We start from the raw sequence: 21,430 nt of genomic DNA on the forward strand, positions 1-21,430 counted from the left end.
GAGTGCTCGATATTCTTTTGGTAGATTTTCGACAATTGCTGATGTTCAACAACAAACATAACTGAACAAGAAAACATACAAACAAGTTAATTTCGGACTGTGTAGACAACGAGTGGAAACTGGATAAATAGATCGTGTAATTAAAGGCACCACAAGTTCTAGAAAGTATGCGCATGTGAACTGTTGTCACCTGTTAATCTATGTAAACAAACAAATTTAAGTGACGCAGAGAGGATTGGATCGGCAAAAACTTTACAAATATACTTCCTAAAGTATACTGGAAAGCGCTATGATTGAGCGCCTTTTTATCATCGAACGGCATTTCAACAAATGCGTTTTCGTCGAATGCTGTTTCATCGAAGCACTGCCGTCGAACACCACCCAAGTGAGCAATCGGAATCCTGGATATAGGAAATATTTTTTTTTCTTATCACCGGGAGAATAGCAGTGTTGTAATAATGACTATTATTTATAAACTTCTTTCCCAGAGTGAGAACGGCAGGGCGTGTGTTTCGTACGCCCTAACTCCTGCACGGGCTCCACACCTTTCCCCGTGCTTTGGCTGCGCGCGCTAGATGTGCACCAGAGGCCGCAGCGTTGTCCCAGATTAAAAGGTCCCGCTGGAGGTGGTACAAATGAAGCCTCTCCTGTTCTCCTTAACTTGTCGGTGGCTATAATGAAAGGGAAACTTAATTTTGTGCCTTTTTTAGTTTCGATATTCATTTTGTAGTCATTGACGACTTCTGCTGGTTAATGTGGCCAATAAACTACGGAAGCACATAGTCGCCTGTCTATAAAACCGTGATCATCGGGTGCAATGACGAACGTATGGAACTTCCAGGGTGTTTCCCCGTCGTCAAAGAGAGGTATCCTGCTACAAGGACAGAGCCCTCCTAGAATCAAATAACTGTCTTTATGTCGCATAAAATAAAGTTTATCTCCCTTTTGTTCGTGTTTTGTAATCGGCGGAATTGTGAACGTACCGGCTTCTAGACCTCTATTTCAAAAAAAAAAAAAAACTTTTTTTCTTGATTTGAATGAAAGCAGAAGTAAATGTACTAATACAAACTTAAAAAGCGCAGTGTAAAATATCTGTACCCTATTTTTAGGAACTACCTTTCAGACGTGAACAAATAGGGGGACAAAGAGAGAACAAGGAGTACAGAGTAGAACAACCGCAAATCGTTTCAGAAAACAGTAAGTCACATATCCACTCAAGTATTGGTGAAAGAGCGACCAGGGTAGTAATTTTATTTTGGAGATTCGACCAGGTGTCCTTTTCATTTATGAAACAAGTGTAAAACGTCTGGAACTACTGTAAAGCTCCTGCATGTAATAAAGCGAAATTCAATGAAACGCAGTCAAGCGATTTGTTGAAACGACGTTCAGTCAAAGTTCGAGAAGATGTCCACTTATTCGATGAATTGGCGTTCGATGAAATGTCCAGTCCAAGCATTATATGATGTTCGCCAGTGTGTAAATTTTGTCTGCATACTTAGGTAATTGATAATACGTGATCGTATTAATTCACTCATATCACCGACATAAATATTAACAATGCCAAGTGTGATAAAAAAAGCCAACACACATTACCGAGTCAGTCTCTGATCGTTCGACGTCCGATTGTTCGAGGCCGAATCTTTTAGATATCCGGTGTAATAAATATAGAGCACAGTGTTGTCTTGCCGAATCAATCACGCGCTCTCGCGCTAGTGAGATACCACGCCCACGCCCCGACGCTCTCTACTTTCTGGACGCTTGTTTTTTTTCATTTATTAACGGAAGAAGTTCGCCCGATCGATTCATTTTTCCTTTTATAGTTGTCGATCCTTTTCTATATATGACCTTCCTGGTGGGATGCGAGGTACGAAGACGTCCATTGGTGAAACAACCAAGAAATAAGTTGACGAATTCAGAGATGTTTCCCCAGGGCCAGCCGACCGAGAACCCCGCAGCTACATTCCCCGTCGTTTTTCTCTGCGTCGTACCTCGCACGCCGACGCTCTTCCGCGACGAATTTCACTAAGACATTTACGACTGGCTACAGCAGTACGGACGGGTGGCACAGACTAACCAATGGAAACCAGATCAAAGCGTCCAAAACATTACTTTTCACTGGATGGACCGGCCCGTCTTTAGTCCTAAGATCTAGAAGGGTCAGTCACCTCCTGGGAACGTGCAAAGAGCAGCTACGCCACTGCTTTGCGAGCCAGCAGCGTCGGAAATGCGTCAAAGAGCTACTCCAGATGAGAATTCAAGAACCAAATGAAAGCGTTTTCAGTTTCGTCGAAGGCGTCCTCTCACTATTCAAACGCGCGGATCCTCAAGAGCCAGGAGCGAAGAAGCTCAACAACATTCTCCTGCGAGGAGGAAAGGAAAGCATCTTCGAGGGCCTCGCGCGAAACCCGCCTGAGATCATCGAGGCATTCCTGACGGAGCCACACACATCGAGTGGGCCTTCCAAGCGCGAGCTGCCCACTACCAGCGACTGCCCAATGACCCTACACCCGTGTGGCCTACAGCCTTGACGCCGGAACTGGCCTCCTCCCGGACATTGAAGAGATGATCCGCGTCGTCATCAGCGAGGAGCTCAGAAGATTGCTGCTTGCTGCCGATCACCCGGCTTCCCTCTTCATCGCCTGAGTAGTATAAAAGGAAGTCTAGCGAGCCGTTCAACTGAATTCTCAGATCAACGCAGTAACATCACTTGAAGAAACGCCGCCAGTGACGTACGCCGAAATTGACAGGAGGCCACCAGTAGTGCCGCGTCAGTATTCGGCGCCGCCTCGACGGGACACCCCGACGCACGCAAACGTTCGACGCCAACACGACCGGGCCCAGTACGCCCACCCGGAACCACTTGCACCGAGAGAGCCCAAGATGTGGCAAAATGCCGACCGTCGGCCGGTATGCTGCCACTGCAGGGAAACTGACCACATCTACCGCCATTGCCCCTACCGACAAGTAGGGCTGCGCGGCTTTCGCTCGAAGGACGCACGCCAACGCTACGCTGAGCGACAGCGGTAAATCGACGAGTACCTTTGGCCGACCTCAGTCTCCCCTGTCTACCCCTCGCGGCGGGTCCCGGTCGCCGTCACCAGGACGCCCAGCGTCGCCAATGCACAGGCCCCACCGCGAGAGCTTCTCGCCCCTCGCCTCTTGTCTGGGGAACCATCGAGTTATTATAATGTACGCTAGAGGTTCAACTGGCGCTAGTGTCTATGCAACTTCCGTGACGCAAACTGAAGCAGACAGACACCAGTCTACTTTTGCGTTGCTCATGTGCATTCCTATGGGAAAACCCGCGTGCATTTTGTCTCTTCGCCGGAAAATAACACGGGAACACTTTGGTTATTTGGGTCGTACCGAATAGTATGTACCTTGATTAACACTGTAAAAGTTCAATTGCTTCAGTTAGCGCATTTTTCTTCATAAGTGAATTAAGTTTAACTTCGCTACATTTCAGTCTCAAACGTGTGTTCCGTAGCAGTTGTGTAAAAACAAGCGACGATTCAAAGAAAAATTACAATCGAAAGGAATATAGAGTGTGGTCAAAGCTCGCCAGCATTCCGGTGACGCTTATATATTGATAATATGCCAGTCCTGTCACTATATCAGAATGACCCCGTCGTGCATGAGCAGATGAAAACATTCAAAACGTAGAGAATAAAGTCCGTGGGCTATGAAAGGTGTCTCTTTGTATTGTTTTCTCTGCCGGGCAGCTTTTATCGGGCACTTGTTCTCAAAGATTTCGAGCGTGCGGGTGATATTTTGAACGTAGAACAAGCAGCTTTGCTCAGAGCAGAAAGAATATAGCGTTATATTACTTATTTAAAATCGGAATAGATTACGTGGCCTTCAATTTATTTTAATCGTACATGCACGTGTAGTTACATGATCCAGTGTTACTGCGTAGTTCTCGCCGTCCCCCTTAATTTCCAAATGTACTTCGTTCATTTGGCACGTATATCCCTAATGCTGAAAAGCGCCGACGTCATGTTCGCGCTAACAGTGTCCGACAGTGCACATAAATGCACTGTCGGAACCGTTTTAATGCGATGAATTCGAAAGAAAAACGCCGTAACTGACTAATTAGTTTGTCTGTCGGACTGAGAAATGTTCCAAGCTACCTAGTACGTACGAATTATCTGGGATATTTGCTCTTATGATCGAGCGCTGAGAGAAAATGCACTCACTTTTTCCCATAGAAATGCATTACCGGAAGTCAATTTCCGACTGGTTGCTGTCCGCTTCAATTTGCGTCAACACACTAGTGCCACTTGAACCTCTAGCGTACATTATATAATAACTCTATGTGGGAAATTAAGCGCGGCAACCCCTGCAGGTAGAGTGGCCGAAGACCAGCGACGCAAGGAGCCTCCACGAACGTTGAAGGGAGACCATTCTAAAAACGCTAGGCAAAGGAACAACGATTCTGGAACGATGCCAAACGATTTCAACGCCATCTTCGGCGATCACGAAAAATCGGTCCTTGTGGAGATCAACGTGGACTACTCCATTTTGCGTGGAAAGCTCTCACGCTGCCTAGGGAAAGTTCCGATGCCGTGGGTTGGCCCGCAAATATGAACCGCCGGAGGACACCTGATCACGCGCGTCGGAAGGTGCACTGCGCGAGTCGAAATCCACGATAAGATGTGCGCCGAGAAATTCATTGTACTATAAGACTGTGCAAGAGACGTCATTCTCGGGATGGACTTTATGCGTGAAGATCGAACCGTTTGACGCTACTATAGCCCGTCCTGGCTCCAGAAGAAGCCAGAACGACGCCAGTCGCTGTCCGAATTATCGCTTACGACATGGACCTGACGCCGCGTTCAAGTGTTTTCGTACCCGTCGTGACCGAAACAACTACCAGCACCGAAGTTTATGTCGAAGGCAACGTTCATTTTCTCCTAAAAAGAGGAACGGCCGTCGCAATTGGCTAACAGAACCACAGAAAGGATGCAAAGCGATCCACGTTACAAACTTCCAAGAGGAGACGTAGCATCTCACTAAAGGCGCATCTTTAGGTCACGTTGAGGAACTCAGTCAAATCGCCGAAGTTATCGCCTTTAATGCAGAAACATATCCATCACGCCAGGACACCAAACCGCTATCGCAAGTCGATAATAACCCGGAGCTCCCCGCTCTCGTATCGCTAACGGCTGAGAGACCTCCTTGCCTACTTTAGTGACTACTTGCCACGTCGTTGAAGGCGTGCCAAACAGCGCTTGCAAGGCCTCGCATCGTTACCAACGATGACACGCTCCCCGTGAATCAACCGCCATGCCGGGTCTCTTTAAAAAATTTAAGACATACAGTAACAAGTTAAGGAATTTCTAAACGACATCTTCATCCAGGCTTCAAGCAGCCCGTGGCCTCTGGAGTTGTACTGGTTAAGAAGAAAGACGGAACACATAAGTCGTGCGTGGACTACCTTCAGCTCAACGCAGTGAAGTGGAAGGATGACCACCCCGTTCCCTGCATCGACGATACACTCGAACGGCTGTGCCACTCCCGGTACGGTTTGTCAATGAACCTAACGAGTGTCTACTAGCACATCGAAGTCGACAAATGGGACTAAAAACGATTGCCGTCGTCACACGTTGCCGATGGAGTGTACGAGTTCAAGGGAAGGCCTTTTGGACTTTGTACAGCATCAGTACAATTTCAGTGTGTCATACATACCGTTCTGGCAGGCATAAAATGGCGGAGTGGTGAAGTTTACCTCGACCACGTCGTGGTATACTCTAGCTGCTTCGACGAGCACTTGACACGTCTACGATCCGTGCCCCAGGCAATCAGGACGACCGGACTCACCCTCAAGCCGACGAACTGTCGGTTCGCCCATTGTGAATGGAAGTTCCCTGGTCATTGTAAGCAACGAAGGTTGCTCACAATGACCTTTACCCTGAGAAGACTGGCGCCGTAAAAGCATTTCCACCCCATTCGACAAAAAGGCAGTAAAGAACTTCTTGGACCTGTGCTATACTGCAAACGCTTTATTCGGGATTTCGCGAAAATTTCTTCGCCGCTGACTCACCTCATGAAGGACGCCGTGAACTTCGAATGGGGCGAAGGAGAACGTCAGGCATTTTAGGAGCTAAAGCGAAGACTCTAGTCGCCCCCGATCCTCTGCCACTTGCGTCAGTCAGTGAAAGCAAAAGTTCACACGGACGGCACCAAACTAGGACACGGCGGGTTACTTCTCCAACGGCAAGAGGGAACCGAGCGAGTGATCGCCTACGCTAGCCGCCCTCTGTTAAAGGCGGAGCGAAATTACTTGACGGCTGAGAAGGAAGGTCTTGCCGTTACCTGGGAAATAACGAAACTCTGCCAGTACTTGTACTAGTACGCGTCCCGAGTGGTCACAGACCGCAACTCGTTGTGTTCGCTCGCCAACATTAAATACCCATTAGGACGCCTCGCTCGATGGAAAATACGGCTGCAGGATTTCGCGGTGACCATAGTCTACAAGTCAGAGGAGAGCACCGTTCGAGTCAGCTCCCACCGGCTCCAACGTCGACGATGACGAGATATTTCTGGGAGCAGTAAACGTCAATGAAATTTTAAAACTTCAGAGACACGATCTTGTACTGAGCGTTCTGGTCAAGCAACTCAGAGTACGAGGGAGCACAGTTCCCAGTATCTTCTGAAAAGCATTGCTAATCTTACCCATTCTACAGGGCGTACTCTACAAAAAGAACTTCGGAGACAGCAACTCCACGTAGTTCTTGGTGATTCCTTTCGGTGTTTGAGAGTATCAATTTTCCAAGCCTGCCATGACAAGCCGACGTCCAGACACCTCGGTTACGGCAGGACTTTTGATTGAATTCGCAAGAAGTGCTACTGGCATAATTGCATAATTTTTCGAACAAAATTCTCCAGTACACAACATTGTATCTTGAGTGCAAACGCCGCAAAAGACCTCTAACAAACTCATCAGGACCCCTGTAACCAAATGCGCCGCCTATAGCTCCTATTCAGCAGATCGGAATGAACATACTAGGACCTTTCCCAGTGTTGGCGTCATTGAACCGCTCCATAATCGAACGCACAGATTACCTGACACGTTATGCCGAGAAAAAAGCTTTTCCCTTTGGCACTGCCGCAAAGGGCGCCAACTGTTTTTTAGAATCCATTGTTCTCTGGCATACTAATGTCAGGGTCAATTTCATAAAGAAGACTGCTTGTTCAAAGTTGTGCACCATTGAAATCACTCTTAGAAGTATCTTACCACTTCCACAGCTCCATTCTCCTCCTTCACCTGAACCGCCGCCATTTTCTCTTTGTCATGGTACAGGTTACGTTCCATATATTTTCCGTTCATCTGAAAAACACCCAACGCGAACTGAATGAGGTATGACAATTTTTTCAGAAACGTTATATTGTAAACAATTCAATTTTTACAAAGACCTATTTTTCCCGAATTTAAAGAATCACTTACGATTCGCGAAATGTAGTTCCCGCGGACAATTCCAGTAAAATGTAGACACATTGGAATCTATTATCAGATTCTACTGCGTCGCGAAAATTAGAACCCGCGAATTATTCCAAAACTTAAGCTTTGACGTAAATCGCGAAATATTGAGCCCGCGAAAAAAAAGTCGTTCGCACTATTTGCTAGTCACAACGAACACAATAGAAATATTTATACTGAGATGCAACAGCTCATTTCTCACATGCCCTTTTTCAAACAACACTTTTCTTATGACTTTATGCAACAATGTCCTGCCCTAGTCTCTTGCTTGACACAGATATGTAGGACGCTACCATCTTTAAAAAATAACAAAACGTAGAACGATTAGCTTCTGTCTGTAGCAAGATTGAATTTGAAAGCCTGCAAGCCAATGCTGGGAACAGCGTGCTAAGAACGCGGGACGGAGCCATTGCGTATCATCGTAGAGCCCCGCGCGGATAACAGTTTGATTCTCCGCATCCGATACGCATCCGCATACTTTGAATCCGTGTCCGAACCGCATCCGCAAAATGTGGAACCAGATCCGACTCGCAATCCAGGCATTCATTGTATATCATAACATCAAGCGAGAATGGGAAAAAAATAAAGATACAAATGACACTTGCTAAGCTGTTTGTTTATCTTTGCACAAAGAAATCTTAGGGTCACCATTCAAATGGGGATGTCATTTTATGATTATCAGTTTCATCGTATTTATATTAAAAGCGACCAGCCTTCCCGAGGCACTGCGCGTCGAACGAAAAATTATCTCAGTTATGTGATCGTCCTAGGAGTCCGCGACATTCTGCCCAGAAAAAGTGCACAGAAAGGATGTCGAGGCACTTCTTTTGTTTTTGGAATCATGAACACTCTACTCTTTGCGAAGAGGGGGACGTTTCTCCTACTTTCTTGTGACTTGTACGTTTAAGGTTTTCATTGTGTGGAGAAAGTTCCCGCTTTTCCCCTGCCAATGTACTATCTTTCTCGGGACGATTGATGCCCTGCAATCTGTACTTTTTCTATAGATCGCATTTTTTACGAAAGGCAGCACTCTAACTGAGGCGATCTTCAGTGAGAATCAGATCTTTCTTAAGATCCCTACTGTTTATTCGAAACGCGTTTTGTGTAAATATGTTTCAGTGACAACTTTTCATGGACATACATTTCATGAACACACGGTTCGTCGACGCTGTACGCTTTGAGGGCACATGCCCCTGCGACGTTTTGTTAACAACGCATTCCTTTACAAAGCCGCTAAAAGCTAGCTCGCGATTCACTAAGGCGAGCTTAACCAAACCATATGCCCCTCCCTCCTGTAAACCAGGCGAGACGCAAAAAGTTTGTTACGATAATATTAGGGTTCTGTGCGACGAAACGTTTCAAGTTTTCCGACTAAACGAACACAAGAAACCTTCCAATCAAACGTCACATGTCGACGAAACGATCTTTAGATGAAACGTCAGTCGAGAAACTGAATGCCACCGGGCAAAAATTTAGATCCGGATCCGCGGTTATCCGCATCTGCAGCACTTGACATTCGCATCCGATCCGCAATCCGCCAAAATGGGTCTAATTTTTATCCGCATCCGCTCGTTTACTGCGGATAGCCGCGGATATCTGCGAGTAATCCGCAGATTAGCAGGGCTCAGTGCGTATGCCGGGCAAAACCGCCACGACACAGACAAAGGAACAAAATATCACACATACTTATTCATTTTAGGTAGGTAACACATATCCGTCATGAACGATCTTAAACTGTTCTGGTGGATATTTCATCTGGGAAATATACCGCCTTTTAGGCGGTCCACGGCTTAAAATAATAAAATTTGGCGTATTTTGTGTTAAAATAGATATGTTTCGGTGACCCTCAGTCATCCTTCATTCCTCAGCTGTAAATAGATGCACAAAATGTAGCTTTCGGTCACGGCACAAATCTTTTACCTCAGGTCCCCTCCCCTCCCCTCCCCCCCCCCCCCCCCCCCAAGCACTGAATTTCTGAAACACACAAAAAATAAAATATTAACGTATATTTACCGCCTCATATACACATGACAATGTTGTTTTTTTTGCTATAATTCATGTTAGAAATTTTTTTTTTTTTAAATTTGTCATGTCATTTCTTCTATTCTGAACAACATCAAATCGGCAACAAAAGGTGCACATTTCTTTATTGAAATACAGTCTGACTGTGTACGCTAAACGTTCAGTTGTCACCCTTCCTGATGTTTATTGATCTCTAAAATTTCGGTTATCATTTATTGAAGACTTCGGAGAAATCTACGCACATAGTAGTGAGCCGAGGAGCTCTGAGAGAAGGTTCTTTTTCATCTGTCGTCTGCTTACCTGATGGCTTGTCTAAGCTGCTTAGATTTACGCGCCTGTTTATTAAAATTAATTAAATATTCGCGCACTATCAGTACGGGAATAAACTAATGGATGAACACGGACGTGAAAAAATTTTAGTGGGGTGTAAATTTCCTCATCCCCGAGGTCAAAAACAACTGGATCACGCAAGACGTGTTCTGTAACTCAACTTGTATTGAGACCCACACATTGAAGTGTTTATAACTTAAATATTGTCGGAAAACTAAGCCCAGAAAAAGCACATGAATGAATATTTCAAAACCACCTGTTTCAATACTTTCGTTACATTAAAGGGAAACTCCGCTTCATTCTCGGTTGTTACCAAACACTGCGACTCTCTTTAGTGTCATCTAGAGAGACCGAATGTTAAATGTTATAACGTAATACCGCCTAAACGATCACTAAACCGGCCGACAAAAAGTGAGACGCGTGAAGTCACCAAAATCCGCTAATTTAGCGGGCGACGTGCGGCGCAGCCAACGTTGTATTTCCGTTGTGGCTGACGTCTGTTGCATACGCAGTTTTTTTCTTGGTATTTTCTTTTCCAGGGAGAGCTTACCGGGCGGCGCTACGGACGCGCTCCATGTTTGAGCAAGCAAAGAGGCGAGCCTACTACAATAGAGATCAGTGGGCGAGACAAACAAAAAAAAAAAAGAACGAGAACAAGAGAAACAAAAAGAGGAAGAGAGAGTTGTACGGGATGAGTTTCGCTGCAGAGCTGGCCAAATTACTCATATTTTGTAATTAAATTACATTACTAATTACTTTGCTGAAAATTGCTGAAATGTAATTAAATTACATTACAAATTATCACAGCCAGAAAGTAATTAATTACCATTACAAATTACTTTTAAAAGTAATGACATTACTTTCGCATTACTTTTGTATACTTTTAAATATAAAGGAGCTATTGATAACTTCCTTTTACAGATAACTTTATTTACATTATTTACACAGTTCATGGCACACAGCTAGAACTCTCTGTTGCATGTTTACCGATGGACAGAGGAACGCACGCGACTGATCCGTTTCCCACCCCAACCCGGACAACTATTTTTGGAGATGACTGAGGACCTTACGCGGATTATCTCTGGGAGGGGGAGAACAATTGTCATTGTTCGCAAAATCGCGTCGAGGGCCGTTCCACCAGGGGCCTTAGTTCGACCTACTTCCCCTCCTTCGTTTCCCGAGAACGTCGAGCAGTAAAGCTCGAATGGCAGGCACTTACCAGCCCTATTTCTCACAGTGGAAGATAACACAGAGAGGGTACGCAGCATGCATCAGAAAAAGTAAGCGGAAACTTTCAAGAGGGGCCAGAAAACGTCGAATGCAAAACCGCAAAACATAGGTAGAGAATCGCGCTGGGCGGGTTTTCACAGTTCAAGAGAGTGGCAGAAAATGTCTAGCTGATAGCGGGCGCGAGAGTCGCACCAGCCGCATTAGCATCAGCAACACATAGCGGCGGTCAAAGAGCGTTTTTTGGAAAGGTGTAGAGGAAAAAGAAAAAGTAAAATAAAAAGAAAAGCGCTCTTATCTATTGCGGACACAAAAATTACGCCTGGTGCGAAAAAGTAATTAGGTAATTTAATTACAATTACCGTCGCTGGAGTAATTCATTACATTAGTAAATTACCTGCTATAAAAAGTAATGAATTACATTGCTAATTACTGGAACAAGTAATTAAATTACTTTAATTTCATTACAGTAATTACATTACTGCCAGCTCTGTTTCGCTGACACACCTGCCAACCGGTGCCAACCGACTAGCCGCCTGGGTTTCCGCCTACATAGCCTGCTTCATTGCTGCTTGCGTTGCCTGTTCGCCGCCGCGGCTAGGCCCGCCCTCCCTCCTCCCTCCTCGCCCTTCCCCTCGCATCCGCGTCTTTCTTGGGTTACCGCTTGTAGATCACGTGACCCCTTGTATTCCACGTGGGTGCGTATGCAACTGACGTTGAGAGTACAATGTTGCCCGGCTGTGCCGAAGTTTCAGTTTCGGTTTCCGATTGTGGTAAATAACAAGATTGGACGAAAAATATTTTGCTTTTAATGAAACAAACGGTCTAGGGTTGTTTTGAAGTACTTTTCACGTTTATATCACCCACTATTTCAAAATTTCCGAAATCAAGCGGAGTTGCCCTTTAAAACAAATTAAGAACACTATGCATTTAAAATATCAGCCAATTCGAATGTCACAACAAAAGACACCAAATTGAATTACGATGGCGTTTTTGATGGGCGTATAATGCTATTCCCCCTTCCGCCAGATACTTATTTACACGAAGATATAAGTTTCGCGAAACACCCTCCACTTGAAACAATTTGCTCGTGCTAAAAAACTGCGGAAAAGATAATATTGCGAATAAAATATTGCTTCTTAATTCAGCATCAATTTAAATTAACACAAACACGCAACCATATTTCTACGAATTTCGTGGAGTTCCTCTACGGTTAATACTTATGTTAAAATCATAATGAGCTATAAATCGAAACGCATGCCTCCCTAAACAAATCTATCCCACGCAGTCGCTGGCATTCATTTATGAAGTGTAGTCCGTTTGTATTTCGTTTTCTCTTAGGAATTCTCGATATGTCTGCTACATTCACGCTTTCCCTTGCTAACGCGAAAGAACGTTCCTGCACACTTGTAATCTTGCTGACATTGTACAACTGGGGCACGGCGACCTGATCGCTACCAGCAGCAATACCCGATGCCTTATTTTAGAAGGAACATTAAGATAAAACTTCGACACTTTTTTTTTTCTTAAATGGCGAGGGGAAATCGGGTATGGGCTTGAGACGGCGGTGACAAGTAGTCTGAAAATCATTTGAACTTGGCTACTACAGTTCAGCAGCTTATTGAGGTCATTCATTGTTTTCAAACGCGAAACTGAGGACAACGTTCGAAGCACATCGGACATTGCCAATGCTAATCCTTATCCGTACTTTGACGACCTTCTCGAGAACGGTATTCAGTTTTCTTTACACTAGCTTGCCGCTCTTCAAATAGGCCTGGGGACTTCCAGTACCATCCACCTCGCTAAGTTTAAGACTCCATAAATAAACCAGAAATCTATATTCGACCAATTGCGCGAGTCGAGCTGGCGAGAAGAAAAAAAAGAAAACATAAGTTTTAGTAATTATTTTTGTTCTTTCATCGTGTCGCTCTCACGCACTTACAAATTCTACGCCGCAGCGCAAACAATCTAAGGTGTTTCGCGTGGAGAAAAATGAAAAGATATCTTTTCATCTGTTATTTCGCTGACAAGCGCGCCTACTATCAAACAACGAAGTTGACGCCAGAGATGTTCCACTGGCATACGAGTCTAATATTGTAGAACACCGAACTGTTTCTGGTGCCGCCAAGCATTGTCATAAAAGATTGAACTTTTAGATAAATTGTGGTTTTAAAAAAAGCATAATGTATGTCACAACGGATAAAGTAATATAATACAAAACAAAATATTTAATTGACTAAATTCGGCAACAGTCAATTCTGAAGAAACAAAGGTCTCAAAAGCTTGTTCGACAAAAGTAAATTACGCATTACTTCTCGGGAAAGCTTTTAAATCTGAGTTCTACAAGTACAACTTTTTACTTCTATAAAGTACGACTTTTTATTTCAATAAACGCGAAAGTTCTTTTTGACGTTTTAATAACATTATGTCAAATAAGGAACACCAGCCTATTGTTAAGCATGCGAAGCGTGCCTGTACTAAACTTTATCAGCACGTGTCAGGGATCGTGAATCGCCATTAAAAGCTGAAGAACGGAGCATATGTTGATTATGTGTTTTCCCACATGAACGTAACATTTTTTTTTAAACAGTCGTATGTTCATACCTGATGTACAATTTTATAGTGTTTGCATCTTGTACTAAAATGGAGAATGTCACTTTTTTTAAAGAAAATGACATTCCATTTATACAATGATAAGAAATGGGCTCTCTACGCGAACATGAATTTCCTTATTGCCCTAACACCTTCCGACAAGAAACGCATTCGAGGTTATAAAATGAAATGTATGGTGTAAACTCTAAGCAAAATAATATTGCGAAACCAAGAAAACAATCTTCCCTATGTATATGGTTGCACATTCCCGCGGACCAGCAAAGATTTAATTTGATTTGATGACTTGAGCATTCTCCAGCTGCACAATACGTACAAAGAAACCCACAGAACGCTGTTGGTCCTCATAGTTCAGCCTAATGTACTCATAATTTACGATTGCATGATTAAATTTGAACAAATGCTTTTCGACAAACGTTTTAGCGCCTGCAAAGTTTCTTTTGATATGCACAGCAGCCCGTAATTGATCTAAAATATGTCATAAATTTTTTTTTATATTATCGTGGTATGGAATGCACCCGAATTATAGATTATTTAGGTAATGCATGTAGCAATCTGTCAGTTATGATAATAATTTGTGTGGGACGTCTTGATAAAAATAAAAATGCTTTGTTTTGTAAAAGCATGCCTATTGCGGAAATTAGCTGGCGCCTGAAATAAATGTGAAAGGAATTACAAGTATCCCGAGAATTCAAATAAAACGGAAATAATAAAGTTAGGGACGGACAGACCAGCACTTCTTTGGACTTTCAACACAAATAGCTTTTTGCATTAAAATTCGAAAAATGTGCTGTTCTGTTCTTTTCTAGGTTTAATCTTTCAGTTTTATTGAACTTCGCCAACGCGCTCACGTCGAACTAAAGAACCCCGAGAACTTACTGGCCGATGTACGCGTCCTTTAAGTAAAGCATAATGGTGGTCACTAGATCACGCATTATCGGATGATCAGTTTCTGATTAAATATAGCATTAACTTATGAGATTAGATGTCAAATTTAAGAATTTATTGTTACCTGACTAAAGATATAAGGCAAGTGTCTCAATTTTCAGTATGAAAATGGGGCACATTTCTTGTAGGAGATGCCATTTATGTAGGAGATGCCAGAAGAGCCTAGTATTTGCCAGGCTCTTCTGGCCGCTGTTGATTTATTGCAAAGTTCCAAAAATCGCTTCAAACTGTAGAATCAAGTGACCATAAGCCCTAAAACTTTTGTATCTGGACTCGAAATCTGGCGCCACATTTGGACGAAGACCTGGCGCTCGTAGATGCGGAGTTTATTTTCTGAGTGAATAAACTAGGTTTTCGTTTACATTGAGAAAACCTACTTTTCTTTCCTCAGTACGTTTTTGATTTGTAAGTACCTCTAGGAATTCAGTTTCATATGTCGCCGCTGCTTAGTTTCACCTCTATTTTTATACATAATAAACGTGGCCGCCATGTGATTGTATATTTGAAATAAGTAAGCATTATTTTAGCTAAGTATTTTGTGCATATTGCATCAATTTAGAACGATATTCGAGCGTCCATGGCAGTTAGTAGGAAAATAAAATTCTACAGTACAAAAGTAACTGACACTACTTTTTGTTTACAGCAATCAGCTTTTTTGGTGGTCTACTGGGTGTGGCCGTGAGGACTAACACATTTGACTGGCCTTTCGAAATTTGAATTCCAAACTTACATACCAAAATTGGGCACCCGTAGATTTTCAATGTCCCATTCCAGCCTGTTTGCCTTCTGCACATTGGCTTATGAGCTCGCACGCGAATGGCTTACTCAGCGCAAAAACGCGAAAAACCAAGGGCAGAAACTGGCCATGAGCAATGTAATCGGGGCAATTGATACTTTTAAAAAAACTATATAAACAAGGAGCAGCTGGGATCATGCACACAAACTACTGGGCAGAAGATGAAAATCTGGTACAGGGCATAGTAAATGCACGACCGCTGATTTTGCTATTTGTGTAATGTTTTAACACATCCGACTTGAGCTCTAACTAAAGACACATAACACTTCTTGCAAAACTACGTTCGCGTACCCCAATTCAGGTTTGTATACATTTTGAATTTGAACTTTGCGAGGAGTGCCAAATGTCTACGAGGAAAGAGCTTGAAATTGAACATTTAACGACCACATGTGTTAGTACTTAATGACGCAATATGTAAAAAAAATCTACGGGAGTTACTTGCGTACTCGGGTATCGAAGAAGACTTCAAAACGTATTTTTAATTAACTGTTTTCTTGGTATCCAAATAAATCTAGGGACACGCGTTCCTTCCAGTTAGACAAACGGTGCATTAATCAAGATTACGGGTGTCTTGTCGAAGATAACCCTGATTCTGAATCATTCACTGTATGCTACACAACACAAACTCAGGTACATCTAATATTTTTCTCATTGCTTAGAGCTGATGTACACGAACATTAAAGGTAGATTAGTATGTTTTATGGCATGCATTCAATGTTGCTTTCTGAAGTACAGTTCATGGAAAGAATGTGGACACTGTTATAAATGCTACTGAGATATTTAACCCTGGTAGCGCTGTACTGTTTCAAACTTTTATTTTTATCGGATCACTTAGGACTCTACAGCCAAGAGATAACAAAGTTGAAGTGGAACTAAACATGACAATTATTCTCCTGATTCTGAGCATTCTAGTGCCGAACCGCGTAAAAGTGCGCGAATTGGACCTTACTGCCTGGTTCATTCAGTTGTTCACTTGCATCTTCCATCCTCAATCACCGAACAGAGACCACATTTAGGCTTCACTGCTTGCGGTTTTGTTTTCATCTGGCTGATTTGGCCCTTTGCATGCTACATTATCGCTCCTAAAGTAAAGCACTGAAAAATCAATATTTGGCTTTTCGCCGGCAAGTAAGGGCCCGTGCAAAATACCTTAGCCCTGTCTCGCCTCTTGGAGCAAAACACTATTCGGCCCAAATTAGGCTCTTTGATATGCCAAACTTGAGTCAAGCTAGCTTTTTCCTTCCACGCTGGTTCGGAAAGCATATCGGGATGGAAAAAGGATGTCCTAAAACGAATTCATGAGGGAATTCACAACAAATTTTTTTAGAGCTATATTTACTACTCGAAACGAATATGTAGTTGGCGCCAGCGGGAGCCCGCGGAAAAGTGGCCACTACTGTCACGTGAATGGACGCTTTAGTCACGTGGTGCTTGTGCTCTTTCGAAAGCTTTGTATAGACTCTCAAAGTTGCTTAATACTCTTTGTTTGAAGGGCAACAAAATAACGAAGATTAATCAAAACCACTTCTTGTGCACACATACGAACCTACCAAAGAGCGCAAGCACCACGTGATAGACCAGTGCGCAGGTAAGAAATTAACGGTGGCGGCGCGCCGCAGTGTTTATTCCCTTCCGGTGACGGCATGGACAAACGCGGTCAGCCGGCGCTCCACACCCAAAGGGTAGCGGCAGCGTCGGTGTTCTGGTGATTTGAGCGGCGGCGCTGAACGACTCCGGCGTAAAGCAGGGAACACATGAGGGGTGCAAAAGGGCGCCGCGCGGCAGCAAGCGGCAGCATCTATGGCAACTGGTGCCGCCGTCGCTACGTCACTGTGACGTGCGCAGTTTGCGTAGCGGTGCCGCTCCAATCTGGTCGGCCAGATGTTTGCGCACGGTGTGCGTAGCGGTGAGCAGCGGAGATGCAAATATGGCGACCGTTTGTTTGATTGGTTCGGTTGGGGTTTTGGGCTGTGCGCGTCCCAAACGTTCTCGTGAGAACGGTCGAGTCGTCTGCGAAGTTATTTGAACTCCCAGGAGTGGCACGCAAGATGTTGTGAAATCACCATCTCAACTTGAAACTGGCGGGTATACACGAACAACAACGAGAGTGCCGAGAAGCGGCGGTATGACTCCGAGCGAGATTGGTTTGGCGTTGGTGGTTTGAGTTCAAGGTGGGGATTCTGTTTGCCAGAATGTTACTGCCACAGCCGATGAAGGAGTTGACAAGAGGGGTGTAGAAAGGATGGCGAGAAGATGCACTTTGTACAGGAAAGACCTTCGGCGTCGTCAGGTTTGTCGAGCCAGACATTCGATGCCGTCGGGAGACGAAGAAACGTGTTGTGTATTTCGGAATATCTCTGCTGGGTTAGTACTTTGAACTGCGTTGGTAGGTATTTACTCTCATGCATGATGTACTTATGGTGCTCGCGGATAACGCTTTGTAACACTCATTTCAATGGCACGGTCACAAAACCAAATATTTCCTGCATTCGGTGTGACTTCCTCGGCATAAAGTCAATAAAGCTTCTTCATGGGCTTTCGAACAAAAGCGCCGAGAGTCTAATGAAAACTGGTCGCGTCTCATACAAGCGATTTGCGCTAGCCTTTCGTGTTCAATCTAGGCATCTTCGGACCCCTGAATGCCATCGTAGCGGTGTTCTGGGGTTCGTATACGTTCTGCGGTATGTTTTCTTCAGGACTGACACGCCGTGCGCCTCCAGTTGTCTCAGCGATATTGAACACGTTGAATATCAATTTTAAAATGAATGCTTATACAGTCAACACAATTATTCATTGGAACGATTTACATTTTTAATCTTTATGTAAGGTCATAGCCTCCTCTATACGGAGAAAGCCTGGCACATCGACGACGGAGCAATAGGGCGCGCGGCCGCAGGGAAAAGGAGAGGAGGAGCGCGCCGAACGGTGACCAATATGGTAGCGCAGAGCAGAAAGGGCAGACCTAGACAGCGAGCGCTTGGCTCATGAGCGGCCGCTCCCCGAACCACGCTTGTTTTTGTGTTTTCGTCACCGTCGTTTTCGTACTCCGGGGGAAACGGGCGCGGCGATTCGAAAGGGCGCAGGGAGAAACGGGAAAGGGTGGACGTTGAGCTTCTCCTCTCCACGATAGCGACAAGAAAAGAGAGAGAGAAAAAAAAGATTGTTTCTGCGTTTGGCCGCTCGTTCTTTTGTGGCGCTAGCAGACAAGGTTCTCTCCGCTTCCGTTTCCTCGCCCCTCCTTTCCCATTTACGGCGGCCGTCTTTTCTCGCGACGCGCCAGGCTTTCTCCGTATAGAGGAGGCTATGGTAAGGTTCATCGGGTAGAAAAGAAAAGCAAACACGCCGTTGGTAGTGGTGTGAACACACGTTTTGCGGTAAGGCTTTCTTCGACAATATTCCTTTAATAGTGATATAATGGTAGCACAAGGCCGTTTGTTCCGGTTTTATTTGTTTTATTTTTAGTCTGAACACTTTAATTTACGTTTTGGGTATAAATATTGCGTTTTGAAGCGACGTACTGCCAGCCGCTCTACGATCGGTGCCAATGGTGGCCCAGGAACTATGTGCCGATCCCGCGACGGGCTTTTGCGTGCATGTGTCTTGGATACACAGATGTCACCGTGTATCGCCAGGTGGTACGCCATGCGTAGAGCCGTGCTGCGCCCAGTTTCACCGCTCACCGTGTTCCATGCTGAGCTTGTGGCGGCCATGGCGCAGCGCGGCGGCACACAGGTCTACAACGTGAATAGTGGCGGCTTCCGCGGGCGCAAACTACAAATTCGATTCGCTCCTTAAATGTAGCTCTAAACCTTTTGTTTCTTCGTTTTAAATTAATTTATTACATCTTTTTCCTATCTAGGCTGTCTAATATTTTTATATATCTTTGCTTATGTTTGAAACACAAAGCATACAATTAAGCATGCGTCTTCCCTACCGAAAATTCCGGTATAACTTTTCGCTATCCGGATTATGGAACCGGAAATCTATCTGGATTCTATCTGGACTCTATCTGGAATTCAGGTTTTCAGAAATTATTCCTTTGTTCTCAATCTGGATTTCGGGTTTCCAGTAACAAATTTCCGGTTCCATATCCCGGATAGGGAAAGTTATACCGGATTTTTCGGTAGGGTTCTTAAGTGCAGTGCATTACTTAAGCGCTCCACGTGGAGTGTATCGCCTCCAAAATGCGATAATGTTTTTTTAATTATTTTTAAACCAGGCAGGGAAGATTTACGGCTCTATTTCAATTGTAAGGCATGTTTAAAATGTAATGCTTACCGGAGTTACAACTGGCTCCTTGCCACTGAGGTCTGTTAGAACCAAGTTTTCTGAGAGTATTGAACATTTTTCTAAGTTAAGTGTTAAGCCTTCTTTAATGTGGATCACTTTTTCACTTGAAAGGCTTCTGCTTTCAAGAAGCTTTGGATAAGCAACTTCGAAGTTTCGGGATTCACCTGTAAAAACATCAATAAAGCTGATCTTAATAGTCAAATACAAAACCTCTTCACCGTCCTACAGGAATAGTGACAGAAATATTCGCTCCAATCTGTTTGATACATGGTATTGGGGTCACTTTGTGCCGCCATGATATGTTGCAGGGAACACTTCCGTTTCGGATGTTATTTGCATGTTTTTACAGGGAAACATCACCGCTGGTGTCTTCCATAATTAAATCGTTTTTTTTTTTTTGTTTTGGCTATACTTTGCGCGTCCAGTGGCTTCTTGAAGTACTGTTATGCTTAGCAATTGTCTGGACAATTTTACTGTGGAAGATCTCCATGAAATAAAAGATGCCGCGGCCGTCGACCGAAAACAGTCTCTAACGCGCGCCACGATTTGAGGCTCAGTATTATGCTACGCATCATCGCTTAATTTTAAAATCAGAAAAGCACACATTCGAATCCTCTGGACGGCGAAGAAACTTGATGGAACGAATGACAGGGGAGTTTTTATTCAATTAAATGTTTATTAAAATAATAATTTATATGCGCCACTTTCGGACATTCAGACGTCGAATAATATAACTTTATATTATAGCCTGAATCCAGACTTCCGTGATACAGACCAAATTGGTACTGCATAAAATATTTATTGCCTAGAATGATAGTTTTTATTACTTTTTTGCATCTCAGAGCAGCATCATTTGCTAACGTTTAACGTTAATTTTTGGGTGTATATGCGCTTTTGAACAGAGGGTTTACGTAATATTTCTGAACAAACTCCATCAAGAAAACAACGGACGAACTAAGAAAACATCGTTAGTTTTGACAGCTTGCGTCCGCGGCGTGGAACTGAACCCTAGGTTCAATTGCAAGTCAATTTTATACACGTCAACTTTGAAGTTAGAGAACAAAAGTTTTTTTTCTTTTCAACATGCAATAAAGTGCCTCTTCGTGACACGATTAAAGTGAGACCTGAAACATAGCATGGAAGCGCTGATACCATCATTTCAATTTTATCAATCGCCCACGTCGTCAAACGCAACAACGATTCATGTGTGTCAGCAAAAAAATAAAACACAAAAAAACATAACTCTTTGAACAAATAGGGTATACCCCCAGGAGTGCCGCGTGATCGTAACAAATCGGACGCGAACTTCTTACCCTATTGCCTGGGTTCTAAAATCTAAAAAAAAGAGCCTTTTAACGTCCGCGTGTGCATCTGTCTTCACGTGAATATCGTTCACAAGATGGTCGTGGTAGATTGACGTTGTCACAATCGCGCTATCTCCCGTAGTCGTCGAAAATACGTCACATAATGTTTTTGCGTGGAACGAGCGGCGTAATCGTGGACACTGCGACTGCTTTGTCCCATTCACGAACCTCTACTCGTTCTCGAAAGCGCACCGCTCGCCTTTTCCCGGCCACTATCGAGCACGAGTGGCACAGTCCTTCACACCATCCTTCAACCACGTCCGACAGGCGTAGCTTACTTCTGCTTTGGTCAGTTCGAAGACTCACGGTGATGCCGCGCTGTAGACGAAGCGATGTTGTGCTGGCACACGCTCTCCCGTTGGG

At 44.1% G+C, this 21,430-nt stretch overlaps 1 protein-coding gene across 1 annotated transcript in view; it reads right to left on the minus strand.

Moving 5' to 3' along the window:
* LOC115332391 (venom metalloproteinase antarease-like TtrivMP_A) overlaps positions 1–21,430 on the minus strand; it is a 143,835-nt gene that overhangs the window by 113,395 nt on the left and 9,010 nt on the right. Inside the window, exons 2-3 of the mRNA XM_040218941.1 lie at positions 19,692–19,867; positions 7,238–7,330 (exon numbers count right to left, since the gene is read on the minus strand). Coding sequence (XP_040074875.1) covers positions 7,238–7,330; positions 19,692–19,867 — 269 coding nt within the window. The remainder of the gene's footprint in view (positions 1–7,237; positions 7,331–19,691; positions 19,868–21,430) is intronic.

The sequence above is a fragment of the Ixodes scapularis genome, unplaced genomic scaffold (genome assembly GCF_016920785.2).
Source record: "Ixodes scapularis isolate PalLabHiFi unplaced genomic scaffold, ASM1692078v2 PGA_scaffold4__175_contigs__length_147842914, whole genome shotgun sequence".
Taxonomy (NCBI): domain Eukaryota; kingdom Metazoa; phylum Arthropoda; class Arachnida; order Ixodida; family Ixodidae; genus Ixodes; species Ixodes scapularis.